The following is a 20,757-nucleotide window of genomic DNA, read 5'->3' on the forward strand; positions in this document are numbered from 1 at the left end:
TAACGGCTGGTTAACAACTAATTAACAAATACTGAATTGTCATGTTTTTAAAGTTCAATCACTGAATTGTCGCATTTTAAAGTTTGAAGACCAAAATGACATTAGGCCCAAAGTACAGGTATTAATAAGGATTTTTCCCTTGAAAATATCAATGGGTTTTTATGGTTCAGTCCACTCCTAGGTAGAGTTAAGATTTTTTAGGATGAATTGAATCTACCCGTGATGCTAAATTCATGGGCAGAGCATGGTTTATAGAAGGGCTACTAGTAGAATAGGAGGGGGCTGCAAATCAGAATTCTAAGGTAGAGTGTAGGCTAAAAATCCCAAATATTATCAAAACATTGAAGTACGGGGATATTCCCCATTCACCACTACGTGAGTACCGTTTGTGAGGGTTTAATCCGGTTTCACAGCAAACGAGCAAACTCCTACAGGATGAAAAATCTGTAACGTTTAATGTGAAGGAAGTTTGTGTCTTTTCACGTGGTGGTGCTTTGGCAATTACGACACGTTTACACGTTAGAAGATTTTTGACATACCGGTAAAACCCACACCCACCGGCCACCTCCACTGGAGCAGAGCAGCGCCGGATGGTTGAAGCGTCATGGCTCAATCTCAGGAACGCATTGGCTCGCTTACTCGACGAATGCAAGAACATGAAAGAGCTGAAACAAATCCATTCCCACATTATAACATCTCCCGGTATACCCATACACGACCATTACTTCCTTGTCACTCGACTCCTCTTCTTCTGCGCCACCTCCCATTCGGGCTCTCTCAGTTACGCCACCAACGTTTTTCACCACATCGAACACCCCAATGTTTTCGTTTACAACACCATGATCAGAGCCCATGCCACTAGGATGATCAATGATGGCAGCGATGCCCATTCATGCCCGTCCCTTATTCTCTACAAACAAATGTTCAGGAATGGCGTCCGGCCTGACCACCTCACGTTCCCGTTCCTTGCAAAGGAATGCACGCGACGTCTCGATGCGCACGCGGGCAAAAGCATACACGTCCAGGTCATCAAGGTTGGGTTGTCCGAGGATTTGTTTGTTCAGAACTCCATGATCAACATGTATGCCTCATGTGGGTTCTTAAACCATGCACGATGTATATTCGATGAAATGTCTGCACGAGATGTCGTTTCATGGAATTCGATGATTATTGGGTTTTTAAGGGGTGGGGATCTTGACTCCGCATTTGATCTGTTCAAGATGATGAAGAAGAGAAATGTCATTACTTGGAACTCGATCATTACAGGGTTTGTTCAAGGCGGTCGACCAAAGGAGGCCTTGGATTTCTTCCATGAGATGCAGGTTTTGGATGATGATGGTACGGTTAGACCAGACAAAATAACTGTAGCTAGCGCTCTTTCGGCTTGTGCGTCGTTTGGTGCACTCGATCATGGGAAATGGATACACAGTTACTTAAAGAGAAGCGGGTTGGAGTGCGATATGGTGATTAGTAGTGCCCTTGTGGATATGTACGGGAAATGCGGTTGTGTGGAGAGGGCGATTGAAGTCTTCAAGGAGATGCCTGAAAAGGATGTCCTGGCATGGACTACCATGATTTCTGTATTAGCTCTTCATGGGTTTGCAGAAGAAGCATTTGATCTTTTCAAAGAAATGCAAATCCAAGGAACGAAGCCTAACCATGTGACGTTTGTCGGGCTTTTATCTGCTAGTGCTCATTCTGGTCTGGTAGAGGCTGGCCGCTGGTGTTTTGATGTGATGACGCAAGTTTACTCGATAGAACCACAGGCTCAACACTACGCCTGCATGGTTGATATACTTTCTCGAGCTGGGTTGTTTGAAGAGGCAGAAGGGCTTATTCAAAGCATGCCGATGGAGCCGGATGTGTTTGTTTGGGGTGCATTGCTTGGAGGCTGTCATATGCATGGTAATGTAGAGATGGCAGAAAGCGTTGCACACCATCTTTTTGATTTGGAGCCTCTGAACCATGCTTTTTATGTAACCTTGTCCGAGATATACGCCAAGGCTAATAGGTTTGATGATGAGAAGAGAATTAGAGCCTTTATGAAAGAAAGAGGGATCAAGAAGACAGTGCCTGGTTGTAGTATGATTGAAGTCAATGGCATAGTTCAAGAGTTCTCAGTGGGAGGGTCGCCCCAAGTTTTGATGGAAGAGATTGAATGGGTTCTTAATGGTCTCTGTGAGGAGATGAAGATGGGAGACCACCCTCCAGATATTAACAGTGGAGACTGAGACTGAGAGTACTTGCAAAGAGTAAGGAATACTTCCCCAACTTCTTGGGGCAAATTCTTTTATATTATCTGCCCAAAAATATACCTCAGAAGAAGCAAGATATAGGTATGTCAACCGAAATGTATAGTCAATAGACATTCAAAATCACTGAAATATATCGGTAATCGATTCCCAGCTAAAAAGCCTTAAGAAAAATATGAGGCCTCAAAATTTTCAATTTTTTTTTTTTTTTTTTATCACCTTGATTCAATATGCAACCGTAAAATACCAAACAATAAAGGGCAAGATGTACCATTAAGGATATCTCTTTAAACTGTAAATTCCTCTATTGTTAGGTCTGAAATGATTCTCTTATATATGCAGGTGGCAGGGGGAAATCATGGTTTTAAAAACTGGACCAGAAACGGAACCGTTTCGGCCACTGGTTCCCGGTGTTCGGGTCATGGATGAGTTGGCCGAAGATGCCATGTGGCATCCTCCATGGCCATCCTCTCTCTTAAGCCACGACGACAACACGTATGATGGAAGAGCACGACTAAGAAGGAGTGTTCTGCATGGACAATGAAGCGGATTCCGTCGGTGAAAAGGAAACCTCTCGGAGACTTTGGTGGACGACCTCATCCCAACAACCCCGGAAGCCTTATCCATCTGGAACATGGACATCCAACTATAAATAGGTATTCCTCGCTTGAGGTAAGGGACTTTTTGGAACGGCACTCTGAGTACCCCTTTGCATTATTTCTTCGGCCCGAACTAGCATTGTTCTTACTTGCTCGGTTCGGCCACCTCTTCTGCCCAATTGACTTGAGTGTCGGAGTACCTACCTGGGGATTAATTCCTCGGGCCTCTGACCTTTCTCCTGGTTGCAGATCTCAATGTGTGGCTTCGTTCTTTCACCTCGGCTTCGTCCAGTTGGCAAGATTATTTGATTGTCTTTAGTTCACAACACCTTGGATTGAATGGTATCAGATTGGTCAAATGGTTTGACCATCCAATAATTCTTACCTGCTCGGTTCGGCCACCTCTTATGCCCAATTAACTTGAGCGTCGGAGTACCTACTTGGGGATTAACTCCTCGGGCCTCTGACCTTTCTCCTGGTTGCAGATCTCAGTGCATGGTTTCGTCCTTTCACCTCGGCTTTGTCCAGTTGGCAAGATTATTTGATTGTGTCTTTAGTTCGAAACACCTAAAATCAGACAGTATCAGATTGGTCAAATGGTTCGACCATCCAATAAGTTTGGTTGGACGGTTTGGGGTCCAAAAGTAGACCTAGAGCCATGACTAGTTCCTAGGTCAACTGGTTTGACCATTCAGTGTGATCCTATTTTAAAACCATGGGGGAAAGTCTGTCCCTAGGATATGACACCCCTGGTAACTTGTTTTGTTAAAATGAAAGGTGCACTTTTTAGATCTAAGGTGAATATGCTACACAAAATTTTGAATAAAATGAAGCAAAATTACTGAAACTTCCCTTTTACTGCTCAGCGGGCTAAACAGCCATCGCTTTCTGCTAAACCTTGCTCCCATTAGAGATCGTGACATGTATTAATTGAAGGCCGTCACATGACATTCACAAATTTTATAAATCCAAAAGTATCTTGTCATTGCAAATTTAGATGTATTGATTCCAGTTGATTGGCTAATGGAGAGAAGTTTATATTAGTTATCCAAAACCAAACCATTTGGTTCGGTTAAGCCGATTTTTCAGTTTTTGATGAATACCCTTAAATCCCTAATCCAAGGGCGAAAGCTACATTATATGTACTAAAAAAAAAGTAAGAAAACAAAGGAAATGTAAAATGAAAGAGAGAGGAATTGCATGGACAAAAAGAGAAAAAAAGGCATTTACCGAATTTTGGTACTTTGGGGATGGACTGGATTTAGACACAACATTGGCAGTTTCTGCACAAAAGTGGCTACTCTCACTGTTGTAACAAAATTGATTCAACCTTTGGCATTTTTTACATGAACCAATGGCCCCAGTAACAAAAAGGGAAAAATAGATACAATTTTTCTATATTTGTTTGTGGCTTCATTAATTATAGTATGCAAGAGATAGAAAGAAAGAGACGATTCCATGCAACAGCGTACAGTGTGGATCTTTATAAATTTTAGGGTTTTATGGTTGAGGGAGGAGAGTATGCACAAGGGATACCAGATAACACCCAGAGACGTATTACTCACTTATTATCTTCCCCTTAAAATAAATTATGTGGGAGCAGGTTTCCTAAGTTGGGTTATTTGGTAATATTCCTTAAAGGGACAAGGGATCTTATATACGGAAAATCAGTTTCTCTTCCCACCATAAATTTTGGGTCAAGACACTTTCCCAACTTTGAAAAATAAGCCTACTTAATAAGTTTTATATTGAAAAAAAAAGGAAACTTCCACAAACATTACAAAAAAAAAAAGAAAAATTAATAATGGTTTACACAATAACACCAACACAAGGTGGGGGCATATGACTGATATAGACTATGTGGTGAACCCTATAGGTCCCATATCTAGACAGTTTGGATCGGTTACAGGATCTTGAATGAAAGAAATGGATTCATGTAGTAATTCTCCCTATATGTAACTCTCTAGTGAACCTTTTTTAAACTTATTTTCAAATTTCAATTTGCTTTGGCAATTGTTTTTGTTTTCTTTAACAAAACCATACATGTTGGCAAAACACCCTCTATATTGATCGGTAGTAGTTATCCAGGGGTGAGCATGGGTCAAGTTTGGTTTGGTTTTAAGGCAGAACCTGGAACCTACTTTATGATGGTCTATTTCAGGTCTTTTGAACCAAAAGGTTCAAAATCTACCCTATCAACATTGGTTCTAGCCTTCGCGGTTTCAAGACCAGCTCTAAGGTCTACCTATGGAACCTCTTCTTTAAAAAAATTATAATATGCTGTTATTTTTTTTTTCTCTTTACAATCTTTGACCTTGGATAACAATTTATCATAAACATTCCACATTTCAGATCCATAATAGTCATTCAATCTCAAAGATACTAAAACGTAATCCATATACAACTTAAGTAATATCACATAATCATAATTAATCCATATACAACTTTCATGGTCGGCTCTAAGGTCTACCCATGGAACCTATTCTTTAAAAAAATTATAATATGCTGTTATTTTTTTCATATTTTTTTTACAAGTTTGACGTTGGACAACAGTTTATAATAAGCATTCTACATTTCAAATCGATATAGTCATTCAATCTCAAAGAAAATAAAACGTAATCCACATATACAGCTTAAGTAATATCACATAATCATTATTAATCCATAATCTATATTTCACACACATTCCACAATTTAGTTAAATCAATCTCAATGCAAATAGAATACAATCCATAATCATCCCAAGCAATACAACATAACTAATGCATAATAATCCATAAACCTATATGCTAAGTTCAAATTACATTTAGGCCGGTTATTTGGGTCGGTTCAGGTAGGTAAACCCCCAAACCCTGGAACCAGCCTAGGTGGGAATCAGTTCCAAGAATTTGGAACCGGACCCTATCCAATGCTAGTTCAAGGTTGGTTCCAAACTTCCGATCTGTTTTGGGTAGAACTGATCCATTTGCTCACACTTATAGTTATCTATAAGCTCTACAATCTCTCTCTCTCTCTCTCTCTCTATATATATATATATATGTTTTACATGATATACTAATATTTTTTTTTGAAGCCTAATCAGGCTAAATTCATTCAAAAAGTTCAGGATACTTCTTTCTCAATAGCAATAGCAAGAACATCAGGGATCCTCGCCCAGGTATGAACGAGAGAGAGAGAGAGAGAGAGTACTTTGCTACAAGATAGGCTGTTGTATTAGCAATTCTTGGTGTGTAAGCCACTAAACAGCAGGAGAGTGGGACATGTAAGCTCTGCAATCAGCTAAGATAGTTCTTACTCGCCATAGAGGATTTAGAAGTTCCTCCAACAAAACTTTGATCACCACAAGCATATCTCCCATGATCAAAATCTGATCAATACCTATCTCCAGTGCAAACTCCAAAGGTGTACCGCCCATCCATGATTCCTCAAGAGTAAGCCCACCCCTGAATTACTCATACCATTAACACCATCGAAACTGATCAGTTTCAACGAGTTGCATGGGGATTGTCCATCTAACTTCTTCTACATAGCAAGGAACTAGATCAATGCTGCCATTGATAGCTTATGGTGAACAAAATTTTCAATTTCCTCAATTTGTGTCTGAGCTCTAACAATGGTAGCTTGAATATTAACCTTTGCATGTTCCAAAGCAATAGGTGATAAAATGAGAGAAAGTAGAATAAGATGATTTGGTTATGTGCATACAAGACCACACCCATAGGAAGACAAAAAAAAAATTAAGGGGCTATAAGGGGTAGGGGTAGACAAAAAAAAAATACATGGGCTAAAGTAGTAAGTAATAGTTTAAGTGCTAATAATATAATGGACATGTCATTAAATGGAACATAATAGAGAAACATGAATCATGAAGGCAATCCCATATATATAGTTGGGATAAGGCTTGGATGATGATGATGATGATGACAATATAATATTAAAAGAACATAATAAATTATACTACATAAAATATATAAAATAATATAATGAGATAATATATTTGTATTATATATAATACTATAATATAGTAATATATAATATGCAATTATGCATATAATTCTATAAAAAATATATATTTTTAACAACAGTTAAATTAGAAAACTACATTCAAAACTTCATATTTACCAAACACGACTTTGGAGTTTTTCCAAAAAGTATGTATGGAAAATACTAATGAAAAACACATTAGTGAAACAACAACTTAGCAAACCACTAGAAAAAAAATATAGTGCAACCAAAAAACAATTAAAGTTGCCAACTGGCTTATCTAGTAAAGCTAGTGGATGTAGTTCTAATTGGCTTAGTGTCGAATCTTGCTTCGCCCTTCTCCCCCGACCTCTAGGTTTGCCTACAAAACAAAATTAATAAATGTATCATTAAGAGTAGAAGAATCTTAATTAATGCATTTAATGACTAAATAAGCGGTTTTGCTTTAACATTGTAATTCTCGTCAACCGGGGTGGTTTTTTAAGCTAGTTTGCAAAACCCTGAGTGTTTTCTTTAACCATAGAAATTGTATAAATAGGAAAATTTGAGACCGGTGAGTAGAAAGCATCAAGTAAACAAAAATTTTCTTTTTCTATACTAGGTTAGAGCTACAGAGAAAGTTGATCAATTTTAAGAAGGCGAAACCTCTCTCTTCTCTCTCTCGATCAAAGTTTTCACAATCGGAGAATTATAACAGGTAAAAGGCTATATTTTTTTTTCAAGTTTTAGCTTTGCTTTACTCTCCATCATTAGAAGTTTGCTTGCAAATATAGTTTGTTTCTCTTCCTTTTTTTGTACATATTATTATATATATATAGAAAGCGATTATCTTTTAATTTTTATTTTTACATAAATATCAATACAAAGAAATTCATTGGTTTTATTTTTGGTCCTTTAAGCTTTATATCCTATTTGATAGGTGAAAGGCTATATTTTTTCTCAAGTTATACTCTTAATCATTAGAAGTTTGCTTATTGCAAATATAGTTTGTTTCTCTTCCTTTTTAGTACATATTATTATTATATATAGAAAGCAATCATCTTTTAATAATTATTATTTTTACATAAATATCAATACAAAGAAAAATTCATTTTTTTTTTTGTTTTTGGGCCTTTGAGCTTTGTTTCTTAATTGATTTATACTTTTAGGCCCTTAGGATTTCCTATTAGTATATATTCATATATTGAAGTCCATCTTAGTTTTCTTTGGTAGGAAGGTCCATCATAGTCTACAATCTACATCAGAGCATAAAGCTCTAAATGATTCTTCTAAATATTATCATTAATCACTTGCCCATTAATGAAAAACTTTTGTATATTTTCAAGCTTTTCTTTTCTATGATAATAGATTTATTTTAATTATCTAGATTGAAGTGAGATAATTTTTCATGTAGATTGTTCTTGAATCTTATATTTCTTCATTTTTTCTAATTTAGGATGATTGTAAGATGAATTGATTAAATATATTTTTGGTTTGATTTTCTAGTTAATGAATATATCAACCTAGTAGCTCACTTTCTATAAAAGAAAATCCTTTTTCTAAGCTTTTCTTTTCCAAGCTTGTAGATGTTCTTCATTTTTAATGATTTAGGAGTTGATTTTGCATTTTTTGCTTTATTGCTTTATATTCTTTATCATTAAAAATTAATTTGATTTATAAGTCTTATTCATTTTTTTTCTCTTCTTTTCAATTAGTAATGATATTATAATTAGGTTTCCTTTTTTTTCTCATTCCTCTAAATGAATATTCTGGATTTATTTCAATAATCAACTAATAAAATTAGGTTTTGGTTATTACACAATAGATTTTATTGGTATATTTTACTTTTCTTTTTTCTTCATTATTTACTTTTGCATGGTAGTTTGAGATATCATATATTTATGGTAGATCCCTATTGAAAATAGACAAGAAGCTCCAATTTATAATGATAAAAATAAGTACATTCGGGTACTTTTGTTTCTAAAATAAATTACATTTACAATTATTAATTTCTGTGCTTTTAATGTCATTTCATGTTTATATTGATTCAGGTGATAGGTTTTATTGTTGCCTCATTTGTAATGACTGATGAAGATTGTAGTTATTGCATGCTGGAATTTTCTTTTCTTCCTTCTTCATTTTAATTAAACTTATTGATTATTTAGAGAATCTTTGTAAATATGTGTAATTTTGTTTCTTAAAATGAAATGAATTACTACATCAATAAAAACATATGGCAAACATCACCTTAGTGTGTTGCTGTTAGGATATATATGTGATTTTGGTGGGGAAGAAACACTACACTCAAACTAAGCTCAAAAAGAAAATGCAAGACAAGTTCTATTTGGGACTAGGGACATCAAGTTGAGTTGAATAGTAATCCCACCTTGACATGATCCTATTAGACCAGGGTCAGATCTAGCTTAATTGACTTTTGGGTTAAGTTCAAAGTTGAGGTCAGCCTACTTCAAACCTGGCACATTGATATAATTAATAGTATTGAAACATTAATTATAAACATAGCCCTCATTGACTCTTAGGATACTATTTGTAGGATAGATTGGTTAGTTTTGGACTGTTTGGTACCTTGTTGTATTTAGATAGATTGGGTTGGGTTCAAGTAGAGCAAAACCCATATTGAACTCAACTTGATAATATCCCATGTTAGAACAAGAATTTGATAATCTTAGCTTGGATTGGATTTAGGTGGCATTTGGTAAAATTGAACTTTGATCTCTAGTCAGAAAAAAACTTTTGGAAATAGTTTTGAGTCCTGACCTTCAAAAATTTGCTTCCATACTTTTCTATATATCTGAATGCAACGAAAAAAAAAAAAAAAATAAAGTCGTTTGGTAATATAAACATTACAAACACTAATAAATATCTATTTTACAATTTTGCTGCTATGGATGGATTTGTTTTGTTATTTTGCATTTGTTAGTATTGAGTATTATATATTTTATTTATTTTACATAATTATTAGTATTTAAATTAATTTTTAAAATTAATAATTCATTAAATATTTAATTAAAATTAACAAGTAAGTAAAATAAAAGCTATAACTAAAATTAGTAATATATATTATAAAAAGCACTTAAATTCAAAAGTTACATAAGATAAATTAAAAGTGAATTTAAATATAGAAATAATTAAAATAAAAAATTATTACCAGCTATTTAAATAATTTTAAAATTATTAATAAGCAAACTAAAAAATTAATAAATATTTAATGAAAATAAATTGTTTAGAAATAATAAATAGAGAAAATAATTGTTAAAATTATTAAATTTAATTTAAATATTGAAAAGGTTTTTAAATATAAAAAGAACGAAATTATAAATAGATTTAAATATTGAAATAATTAAAACTAAAAATAATTGAAAATTGTTTAAATAGTTTAATAAAAATTAAATTGATCTCAAATAATGTTAAAAATTATTAACATTTATAATTTTTAATTATAAATGTTTTGCATTTTATTTATTATATTTACTATACTTGTAGATGTTTTTTACCATTCTATTATTTTTTAGTTGTTATTTATGTGGATTTTTAAATATTTTAAACACTTTTAAATTTCTTTGTTTAGTAATTATTTTAGTTTTTTTTGTAACTTTCCATTTGTCTAACATTTTTACAATTATTTATTGTTTTTGATTAATTTTTATCTAAGTTATTGTTTTTTAAATTATATTTATGTAAATTTAGTATTTTTAAATGTTTATTTTTAATTTTAAATTGTTTAAACTTTTAAAACAATGGTTAGTATATTTTCATATAAATTATTTTAATATTAAAATTTGTTTTTATTTATTCAAAGTATAATGTATTTAAATACCTTTTTCATTATTTAATTTAAATAATTAATTGATTTTTCGTTATGTAAATATAGTTAAGTTTATTTATTTTTTAATTAATTGATTTTTAATATTATTAGCATTAGCAATGGAGGTATATGATAGAAAGGAAAGAATAGGTTTTTTTGGGTTAAAAGTTATAACAAGGGCAATATTGGTACTTTGATTGTTTAACAAGGGCATACATCATGTCCTAAAAAGTTTTCCGCTACCTTTAATCGTGTTTGAAGCTTGAAGGTAGTGGATTCATTGAGTAAACGGAGGTGAAAACAGATGTACAAATTGGCATCCAAATGTTTTACCAAACAACCCTCCAGGGGAGTTCGGATTTGCTCCTCACAGAGTGTGCCTCACACCATCCTCACAGCATATTGTAAGTGTGCAATGAGAATATCTCCCGTACATGATGTTATCATTCGTGGATAGATGTTTCCAATGCACAATGGGGATATAGAGCTGAAAAATCAAATGCAACTCTTTCAGGTTTTGGAGGGCCATTCTGCTACAAAACGACACCTTAGATATGCCGAGTAAGACTTTTCTTGGGGTCTGTTTTGGAGGGCTAATGCTTTGATTGAACTTCTCGTAAGAAGTTTTTAAAAGGAAAGCCTTTTTTCTAAACAATAACAAATATGGGCTTTCCAAATTTTTTCACAAAGCAAAAAGCTACCACTTGAAGCCCTCCCAAAGGAGCACTGCATTTGGCCAGGCCTCCGGCTTTTGTTGGCCTATGGTTTATTCAACCCACTCAAGTGTCAAGATTCACTTTAGCCCAAAATATGGGTCCTGTAACAGTGCTTAAGTTAGTGTGCTTGGTGATCAAATCCTTCTCCATATTGAATGCCTTTGCCACATGGACAAACTAATTTCATTTATCAAGTTGTGCACATAGTAAGGTAGTCCAGAAGTTTTTCTATCTGATGGACAAATGGATTCGCTATAAGCTCCCTGAACATACTTGTAGGAGAGGTCATCTAAAGAAGGGAAAGTGACCCGTTGAGTAAACTGTAGATGAAGATAGAAACTTGGATTTAGGGTTGTAAATATACGCCCATAATTAGGGAATTCGACTGTTTCCTCAAGGAGCATGGATTTTTCACTTGAATAGACCATTCATATAGATTAACTAGCCTAGAAATCAGCTTGAAATTTGATCTCAAATGGAATAGTGGACAAACTTATATTTAGAATTGTAAATCCTATCAAAAGTCTGATTTAGTGGAGATCTGACATAATTGAATCAAATTTGAATAATTTGAATAATAGTGATATGGCCTGATTTGATGGGATAAATATCTAAACCGATTATACATGAGATTACCTAAAATACCCTTTATTTCTCTCTAGTCTCTAATAAAATTATATTGCAGGTTGTTTCTTTATTTTATGAAGAGTATAATTGTATAACAATTACATTAGATCTAGTTCACATTCAAATGTTTCAATTAATTGGTAGATTTCGACTCATTGGTTCTTAATCATATTTGAATCTAGATATGACCTGATTTGTTTCTATAGACCCCTCCTTATATTAGAGACTCTTGAAAAACAAAAAAAAAATTAATGTAGCTAATTTTCTTTAGCCCCTTGTTATATGGGTCTCAGCTTAAGCTCTTATGTGAGGTCCTTGAATAGGATTCTATTCTCTAATACACCCCCTCACACGAAATTTGGTTTGAAGCGTGATCAAGTGTGCAAGCCCACCTATACAACTACTTGGTCAAACATGCTCTGATAGGCGATCGCTCAATTAGGTGAGGTACTTGAATAGGTTTTTATTCTCTAATGCATATCCCCGGTAATTTCTGATTTTTTCCTTTTATTTTCAGTACTTCAGTACTGAGTTAATGTTCAAAGATTGAAGATGATAGAAATACTGGTCCTATCTATACCGAGGTGGCATAACCTGAATTCATCTTCTGTACTTATAATCTTTTTGATTTCTAATTAAACAGCAGAAAGAAATAGAAATGGAGAGGCTTAGAAGAAATGAGTTGGGAATGGACCGTATCAGTAGCTTACCAGATTCAGTTCTAGTCCACATACTTTCTTTTCTGCCAACACATGAAGCTGTGAAGACCACCTTCATATCAAAGAAATGGAAATTCCTATGGACTCAAATTCCTGTTCTAGACCTCGATGAGTTCACCTTCTGTGATGAGCGGTCTATGGTTGAGCTGTATAATGCACTTGAAACGGGTAGATACTTTCTAAGTTCTATGAGGTTGGACAGACAAAGAAAGAGGTTTGCAGACTTTGTAGACCGAGCACTTCTGCACCATGATATCGAAAGTATACGCCAAATTCAGCTCTCATTTTGTTATCATGAGGATTACGAGTTTACTTCTCGTGTCGATCAGTGGATTAGATTCGCAATTGCAAGCAATGCCACTGCTCTAGAACTCAATTTTGCAAGTAGAAGTCCTTCTCGTGATCCACGGATTGAAGGGTGTTATGAATTGCCTCATTGTCCTCTACCTCAGTCCTTGAAGTTTCTGAGATTGAACTTCTGTGAATTTAGACCCTTAAGGCATGGGAGTTTTGATCATCTTGAGATTGTAGAACTACTGCAAGCAAAGTTACCGGATGGCTCAGTTCAGGACTTGATTTCTAACTGTCCATGCCTAGAAAGCCTACATTTATTGTCCTGTTGTGTGCCTCATCATTTAGTTATTTCTGCTCCAGAATCAGAACTTAAGTGCTTATTGTTGGATTCATGCTCTTCTTATGAGATGAATGGAATAGTTTACAAATATGAGATAGATGCTCCAAAGCTTCAACACTTTAAGTTTGTGGGAATGATGTTGCATGAATTTTCTGTAAAGAGATTAAGGCATCTAGTTGAGGCACATCTGGATGTCAGACAAAACTTTATCTCTCAGATGCATTGTTCAATGCTTACTGAACTTTTGAAGGATCTTGGTCATGCTAGTTGTCTATCCTTGTCTAGTTGGTGTTTGCAGGTATGTTATTACATCCTTAATTGATGGTTGCTTTATAATTTGTTTGGTTGACATGCTCTTGTGTTTTTGTAGGTAAGACTAATCTAAGACAAACTAGATTAATTGCCCTGAATACTATGATTTGATATGGAACTAAAGCCTATACTAGTGAACTATGTGCTCAATTAAGGTTTCCACTGTGAACTAATAAATGTAGATGTAAGTCTGAGGACCAAAATGATCAGAAAGCAGCGTTAGACAGACAAGGCCTATTAGGCAGGTTCCAAATATATGAAATAGTCTTTTAAGTCATAATGGAGCCCATTAACATGTTAGTGAGCCTAAAACATATAGCTTACACATATTAAAATTTTAGGCTGTGTTGGGTTGCGGTGCAAATTCATTTTCACTAGCATAAATGTGCGCATGAGAACATGAGTAGGGTGAGTGTAAATTCTGGTTTACTTTGCTTCATATTTGACCTTGCCTTGTTTGTTTGTAGAAAGTAGCGTTTGAAGTCAAATGGTGTGGTCACACCTTATCCTACAATCCCTGACATCACCAATCTTTGATATATCCCTCTATCTAAAAGAACTTTCCCTTCAATAGCACTCAACTTGTGGTTAGGGTCAATTGGAGGTTCTATAGGCTTATACCCTAATTTCCCAACATTATGGATCAAGTCAAGAACATACTTCCATTGTGAAAAAAAGATTCCCTTCTTGGATCTTGCAACTATAATGCCAAGAAAGTATTTGAGATCACCAAAATTCTTTTATCTCAAATTTTAAAGCAAGGAAGGATTTTAATTGAAAGATACTTGTGATGTCATCACTTGTCACAACAATGGTCTACCTAAGATTGAGAGAATCCAATTTTTAAGATAACTTTTCTATATCTATCAAACTAAGCTCTAGGGCACTACTTGAGCTCCTACAAAGACTTCTTTGGGTGGTAAACTTTCCCTTCACTATTAGGAAAGCTTAATTTAGGTGGTAAATTCATATATGCTTCTTATTGGAGGTCCTCATTAATAAAGACATTTTTCACATTCATCTAATATAAATGCCAAGAGTAGGGAGCAATAAAAGACATAAACACCCGAATTGAGTACATTTTAGCAACTGGAGCAAAGGTTCCGGATAGTCAATGCCATAGGTTTGAGTGTATCATTTGGCCACTAGTCGGACCTTGTATCTCTCAATTAAATCATATATCTTGTGCTTTATAGTGTACTCATACTTACACACGTAATAGAAATTTTATCATTGGGACAAGGAATAATCTCTCAAGTTTAGTTTTATGGGGGCCTCAATCTCTTGATTCATACCTTCCTTTTAGTGATGAGACTGCATTACCTTTATAATAGTATAAGGGATGGAAATAGAAAAAATGACAGAAATATAGGCACAACAGGAGGATGAAAGAGCATCATAAGACACATAATTAGTAATGTGATACTTGTTGCATGCCTTCTTTCCTTTTCAAATAGCAATAGGAAGATCAAAGTCAATATTAATAACAAAACTGTTAGGTGGTTCAAGATTACCAAGGTTTGAGAGATTAGAGTGTGATGGGCATTCAACTTCAAGAGTCACCCTCTTAATACACGTAATGAAGAATTACTATCAGGACTAAGGCTAGGGGTGTCAATTGGACTGGATTTGGTTCAATTTGATCCAATCCAATATGAGTCCATTACATATGGACTAGGTACAATCCAATCCAATGAATACTTTGGACCATTTTGGAATGGTCCAATTCAATGTCTAAACCATCCAATATGTTCAAATTGGTTTTTATTTAGATTGGTTCCAACACAAACTTGGTTTATTGGGGCTTGTATTCTTATCTTCTATCAATGGACCAAACATTGGTTTGATCAAACCCAACCAAAATCAATCCATTACAGATGGACCAGGTCCAATCCAATCCAATAAATACTTTGGAAAATTAAATCTAGATTGATCCAAATTGATGTCTTATTAGTTCGTCCAATCCATCCAAATTGATTTTGATTTGGATGGGGTCCAACCCAAAACCAATCCATTAACACCTAATACATAAGAGAAGGAGGAACATAGGGAATATCATTGTTACAAGGATGAGAGGAAGGAGAATGAGATACATGGACAGGAATAGGAAGACAGAAGGGAGTCTGATCTTCACTTGCATTCTCCCCCTAAAGAGAAGGATGGGATGATTGGAAAAATGAGGAAAACTCTAGAAATGTAACATTTTTATAAACTTATCTCTTTCTGGAGAGAGGATCAAAACATTTGTAACCTTTCTAGATTAAAGAGTAACTAAGGAATACACATTTGACTGATTTATGATCAAACTTTTGTTGGGAAGGATTTTGAACAAAACTAACATAACCAAAGATCTGAGGGGTAAGTTAAAGAGAGATTCATTAAGGAGGAGAATCTGGTGAGGAGACTGAAGGTTAAGGACCCTTGATGGAAATTGGTTAGTAAGATACACAATCGTCTTTATAGCATTTACCCCATAAATGGGTGGAAATATGAATTTGAAACAGTAAAACTTGAGCAACTTCAACCACATGTTTGTTTTTCCTCTCAGCAACTCCATTTTGTTGAGGAGTATGATTGCATGAACTCTAGTGAATAATTCTCTAATCTTCAAGAAACCTACTTTGCAAATTTCGGGTCTTCAGGTTTTGATTTCACCTCTTTTCTTGTAATGAATCCCAGTTTACCCTCCTTGTAATGGCAAGCTTAATAGTAGGAATGGCAACGGGGTGGGTTCAGGGAGATGATCATATTCCTCGTCCTCGACCTCAATTCTGAAATAAATCCCTGTCCTCGACCACAATCCTCTTTGGGGATAAAAATTATCCTCTATCCCCGATCCCCGACGAGGACGAGTTCCCTGCGAGGACCTGAATCCTTGAAATGTTTTAGTTAACAATATTTTTTGGAAAGTAAATTTAATTAAAATAAATAAAAATTTTTAAACATAAATAATATTTTGATATATACAAATAATATCATATATAATATATATGTATATATTTAATATGAATAATATTTAAGGTTGGGGATCCCTATTAATCCTTGTCCCCGTCCTTGCCCCACCAAAGCAATCCCATCCCCGAATGGGTCGACGAAGTCGGGTACCCATTGGGGTGGGGAAAATTGCCATCCCTACTTTACAGATTGGGACCACTCCAAAAAGTTGGTTCCATTGAGTTTAACAATGGTTATAATGCGAGTATAAATATCTACATTGTCCGAGAGCACACTTGAACCCATTTGTACATCCTTAGATGATTTCATATTTTAGCAAAACACTTTCCCATCAAACCAAAGGATCCCCAACCCTCAACCAAAGCTAAAAGACCTAAGAAAATAGGTTACCACACAGTTAAGGGAGACAAAAAGGCCAAAAAACTAAGTTGGCGACAATATAGAGGGAGAAAAAAATCTCCCAAAATCTTGTAGGTCTTAGAAAATTATAGGACCACTTCCCATCATTACTAAAATGTAAAATGACCCAAATATCTAGGTTTTGTAGCATAAAACTCCACTAAACATGCTATATAAGGCTCAACATCAAATCTAGAATTTTTGAAAATTTCCTTTCAAAAAATCCACAAAAATCACAAAATCATCAAACAACTATAATTAAACCAAACCAGGTAGGATTCATAGGCTTTCGTTGTCACTTGTACAAATTGTTGACATCATCCGACGGTGGTCTAACGTCAGCATGTCATCCTATGGGAGAAGATCAGTAGAAATGAATCTACCTAAGAGCTTCTATTTGCTATGAAACCCAGTAGTCAATCTAGGGTTTCTAGAGAGGAAGAAGAAGATACTATCTTATAACCTGATATTTAGAGATACTATCTTAGAACCCGATATTTATATTTTGAGGAAGAATTATAAGAAAGCCCTTAATTACTTGGGTGCCAAATATAAAATGATAAGGAAGACCAAAAACACCCTGCCCAAGCATTCTAAGTACTCATATGGATAATCTCTAGATGGTCAATTAGTAAAGTTATAATGAATATAGAATCCAAAGAAATACAAAGATTAATTGAAACTTGAAAAAAAAAAATTGCTGCGTTGTAGTGAGGCACATTAATTTATAGTTTTTTGGGTGTTATTTAATTATTATAAAGATGATGAACTTGTGAAGAAATTGTAGTGTTTTACTAAATTTCATTAAATTCAAATATTTAATAATTATAAATTTTATTTTCTTTTAACTTGTCTTTAGTTATTATAACAGAACTTGGATCATATGTTACTTTGTTATTACCTTTATTACTTAAATAAATGATAAGCCATTAAACATTGACATTTTGATGATCAAAATGTAAATTGATGATTTAGTGATAAATCTACATGAATCAAGAAATGAGCTTCCACAGAAAGAAGAGTTGAAAAGGATGAGATACATGTAAATCATTTGATAGAATCTTTACAAATGTATTTTCATGCTCTTACTAATGTTTTGTATTTGAAGGTCCTCTCATTCAAGGATGAGATACATGTAAATCATGAAATTGCGCTCTCCTCACTTCACAGGCTGAATAATCTAACAGTGCAGACAAGGCTTGACAGTTTCGATCTCCTTGGTCTAGCATGCTTGTTGAGGAGCTCTCCGAATTTGGAATTCCTTACCATAGATATTGACAACCATAAAGACCTGAATCTGGTATTGAAAACTGTGAATTTCTTTGATTCTGATTCCTCATTACTAGTCTCAGTTTTATAATTTTTAGTGTTGCTTTGCAGGAGTACTTGGATCATCCAATGCTTCCAAATGCTCGTCATTTTGATGAGATGTCCTTCTGGGAGAACCAATCATCACCCTTCCAATGCTTAGCTAAACTTGAGAAAGTCACCATTAATGACTTTTCAGGACAAGATAATGAAATGGGGTTGGTAAAATTTTTGCTCAAGAATTGTCTGGTTTTGAAGGAAATGTCTATTAGGTATGTGATATTCCAACCAGTGTCTACCATATCAGGAAGGGGAATAGACAGGGAACACTTGGAATTTTTACAAGCTCAACTAGATATTACTCAGGAGCTACTGACTTTCCCAAGGGTTTCTACTTGTGCTCAAGTTTTTTGCTCCTGAAGTTTTGTTAAACCATTATGGATATCTCTTTTAGTTACATTTTTCATATTATATTCTGTAATTAAACGTGTAGGAGGAATGTAATGTGAAACCTCCATATACCAAAAACCTACTTTCTTAATGGATCTAACTATCTTTGATTCTGGAATACATATGATGTTCTACAATTTAGCCTTTATTTTGATTTCCATTTGCTCCTACCATATTTGGGTGGTTCATCTAGCATGTCATGTTGTCTGGTTGGAGGTTCTATCTTTAGTCCATATTATACATAGAGAAGAAAAGGAACTCTAGAGATGTAAAACGGCCCAAGCCCATGCAGGCCTGTGCCATGCCGTGCCACGGGCCAGACTGGTCCATGGGTCGAGCCTTGGGTCTGGTTGGGCCATGGATCATGAAAGATTTATTTAAAAAAATTGAAAAAAAAGTCTTAAAATTTTTATTTTATATGAATTTTGATATATACAATAATTAAATAAAATAGTATAATAAAAATGAAAACAAATGTCTATTTTATTAATATATTATATACTATATATTATATATAATATACAATATATTATATATTATTTATATAAATATTATATATATAATATACATATATATGGGCCGTGCTAGCCCGTAGGTCATAGGTGGCACGGCCCGCACTGTCGTGTCATGCTAGCTCTAGCCCGGCCCGGCCCGTGGACCTGAAACCCCAAGCCCGACATGATCTATACAATCGTGTTGGGCTGTATGCATGGCCTGTGAATCATCGGGCCGGGCTGTGGGTTACAAGCCCAACACGGCCTCTAAGGAATTCTCTTTAAGATATTGATTTTGTATATTTTGCTTTTATGCATTTTAGCTTATGGTTAAGTTTGTGATAGGCTTTCGCTTGGTTGCTATGAATGAGATTTGATGTTCTTCATTTCTTTTCCTTACTTTGTAGCTAGTTAATTGTGGTAATTGATGATTTTTTGGGAAGATTGGACAGGATTTTGTTATCCATTTAATTTATACATTCTACCATCATTTTGGATCAATATTGTCTCACTAGCTAGGAATGTGGATCAATTAAAGTTATGTTTGGTTTGAAGGAAAAAGGTAGGGAAAGGAATGGAAAGACAAGACAATCAATACAAGGTTTGTAAAAGTTTCCCTACCGATACACGAATTAACAAAAAGTTTACTGTTTAGGTTTGCTTCAGTGGTTCAACTGGCAAGATTGAGCGATTTACCCACTTCAAGCCATTCAAGTGGTTGGTTGATGGCGTAGTTTAGTTTTGATGCATATCTCCAATCTAAGACTAAATGGACTATTCATTTGCTCTTGTCTTGATTAACTAGTTTGCCCAGTTGGCCTGGATAAGGCCTTATATATAGGTTTATACTGCTTAATACAACTGCTAAATCATCTTTAGTTGTTAACAAATCTCCTTTGGTCATTCAAATCCAATTGATTACTGGTAGTTATGAAAATTGTCCACTATTCTATGGATAGAAATGTTTTGGGCGAGTCCAGATCTCCTGCAATCAAAAACTCTACCCACATATAATAACTACACATTCAGAATATCTCCGGTACATGTATGTTAAATTCATAGAGAGATATTCTCGATGTGCATTGGATGTCATGCTTGCAGAGTGTGTGCAAAGTTTTTGACTGCACGCAAGAGATCTTGTTGCATTTTGGGTGGTTTTTGATTAGTGGTTCTAAAAAAGGGGTGATGTGGTTTCAAAACCAACCATACCTTTTTTTTTTTGAAATGATAATTCCTTTTATTTTCAACAAATTGTGCCATCATTTTATGTAAAAAAAAAGACCTGGAAATGAAACCGTTCTGGCCATCGATTTCTAGGTCGATGGTTTGACCATCCAATTTGAATAGACGGCCCATTCTAATAAAAAGTTAAAAAATAAAAAAATAATAAAAAAAAAATGACCGAAAACCGTTGAATGGGTCAACGGGTTGTTGATTGATTCAACGATTTTTTTGCTAGGGATCGGGTTTGGGTTAAAACAGAACCGGTTGCCTGTACTGTTC

At 34.6% G+C, this 20,757-nt stretch overlaps 1 protein-coding gene across 10 annotated transcripts; it reads left to right on the forward strand.

Moving 5' to 3' along the window:
* The first annotated feature begins 186 nt into the window (after positions 1-186).
* Positions 187-18,893, forward strand: LOC104610842 (pentatricopeptide repeat-containing protein At2g20540-like). Of its 10 annotated transcripts, XM_088886520.1 has the most exons (6): positions 2,595-2,924; positions 7,437-7,532; positions 12,353-12,425; positions 12,627-13,634; positions 18,111-18,302; positions 18,383-18,893. In XM_088886520.1, the coding sequence occupies exons 4-6, from the start codon at positions 12,642-12,644 to the stop codon at positions 18,728-18,730; spliced, it is 1,533 nt and encodes a 510-aa protein (XP_088742646.1). In that variant the 5' UTR covers positions 2,595-2,924; positions 7,437-7,532; positions 12,353-12,425; positions 12,627-12,641; the 3' UTR covers positions 18,731-18,893. The 10 variants fall into 10 exon arrangements, 4 of the variants coding, with proteins under 4 accessions (XP_010275968.1, XP_088742646.1, XP_088742647.1 ...); XM_088886521.1 differs by lacking the exon at positions 12,353-12,425; XR_016068607.1 differs by lacking the exons at positions 12,353-12,425; positions 12,627-13,634; positions 18,383-18,893 and adding an exon at positions 189-2,336 and having other exon boundaries at positions 18,111-18,242.
* Positions 18,894-20,757: the final 1,864 nt, after the last annotated feature.

Source organism: Nelumbo nucifera, chromosome 4, assembly GCF_055504915.1.
Source record: "Nelumbo nucifera cultivar China Antique chromosome 4, China Antique-T2T, whole genome shotgun sequence".
NCBI lineage: Eukaryota > Viridiplantae > Streptophyta > Magnoliopsida > Proteales > Nelumbonaceae > Nelumbo > Nelumbo nucifera.

Coding starts and splice junctions, on each gene's coding strand:
- LOC104610842 (XM_010277666.3), top strand. CDS start 591: ATGGTTGAAGCGTCATGGCTCAATCTCAGGAACGCATTGGCTCGCTTA.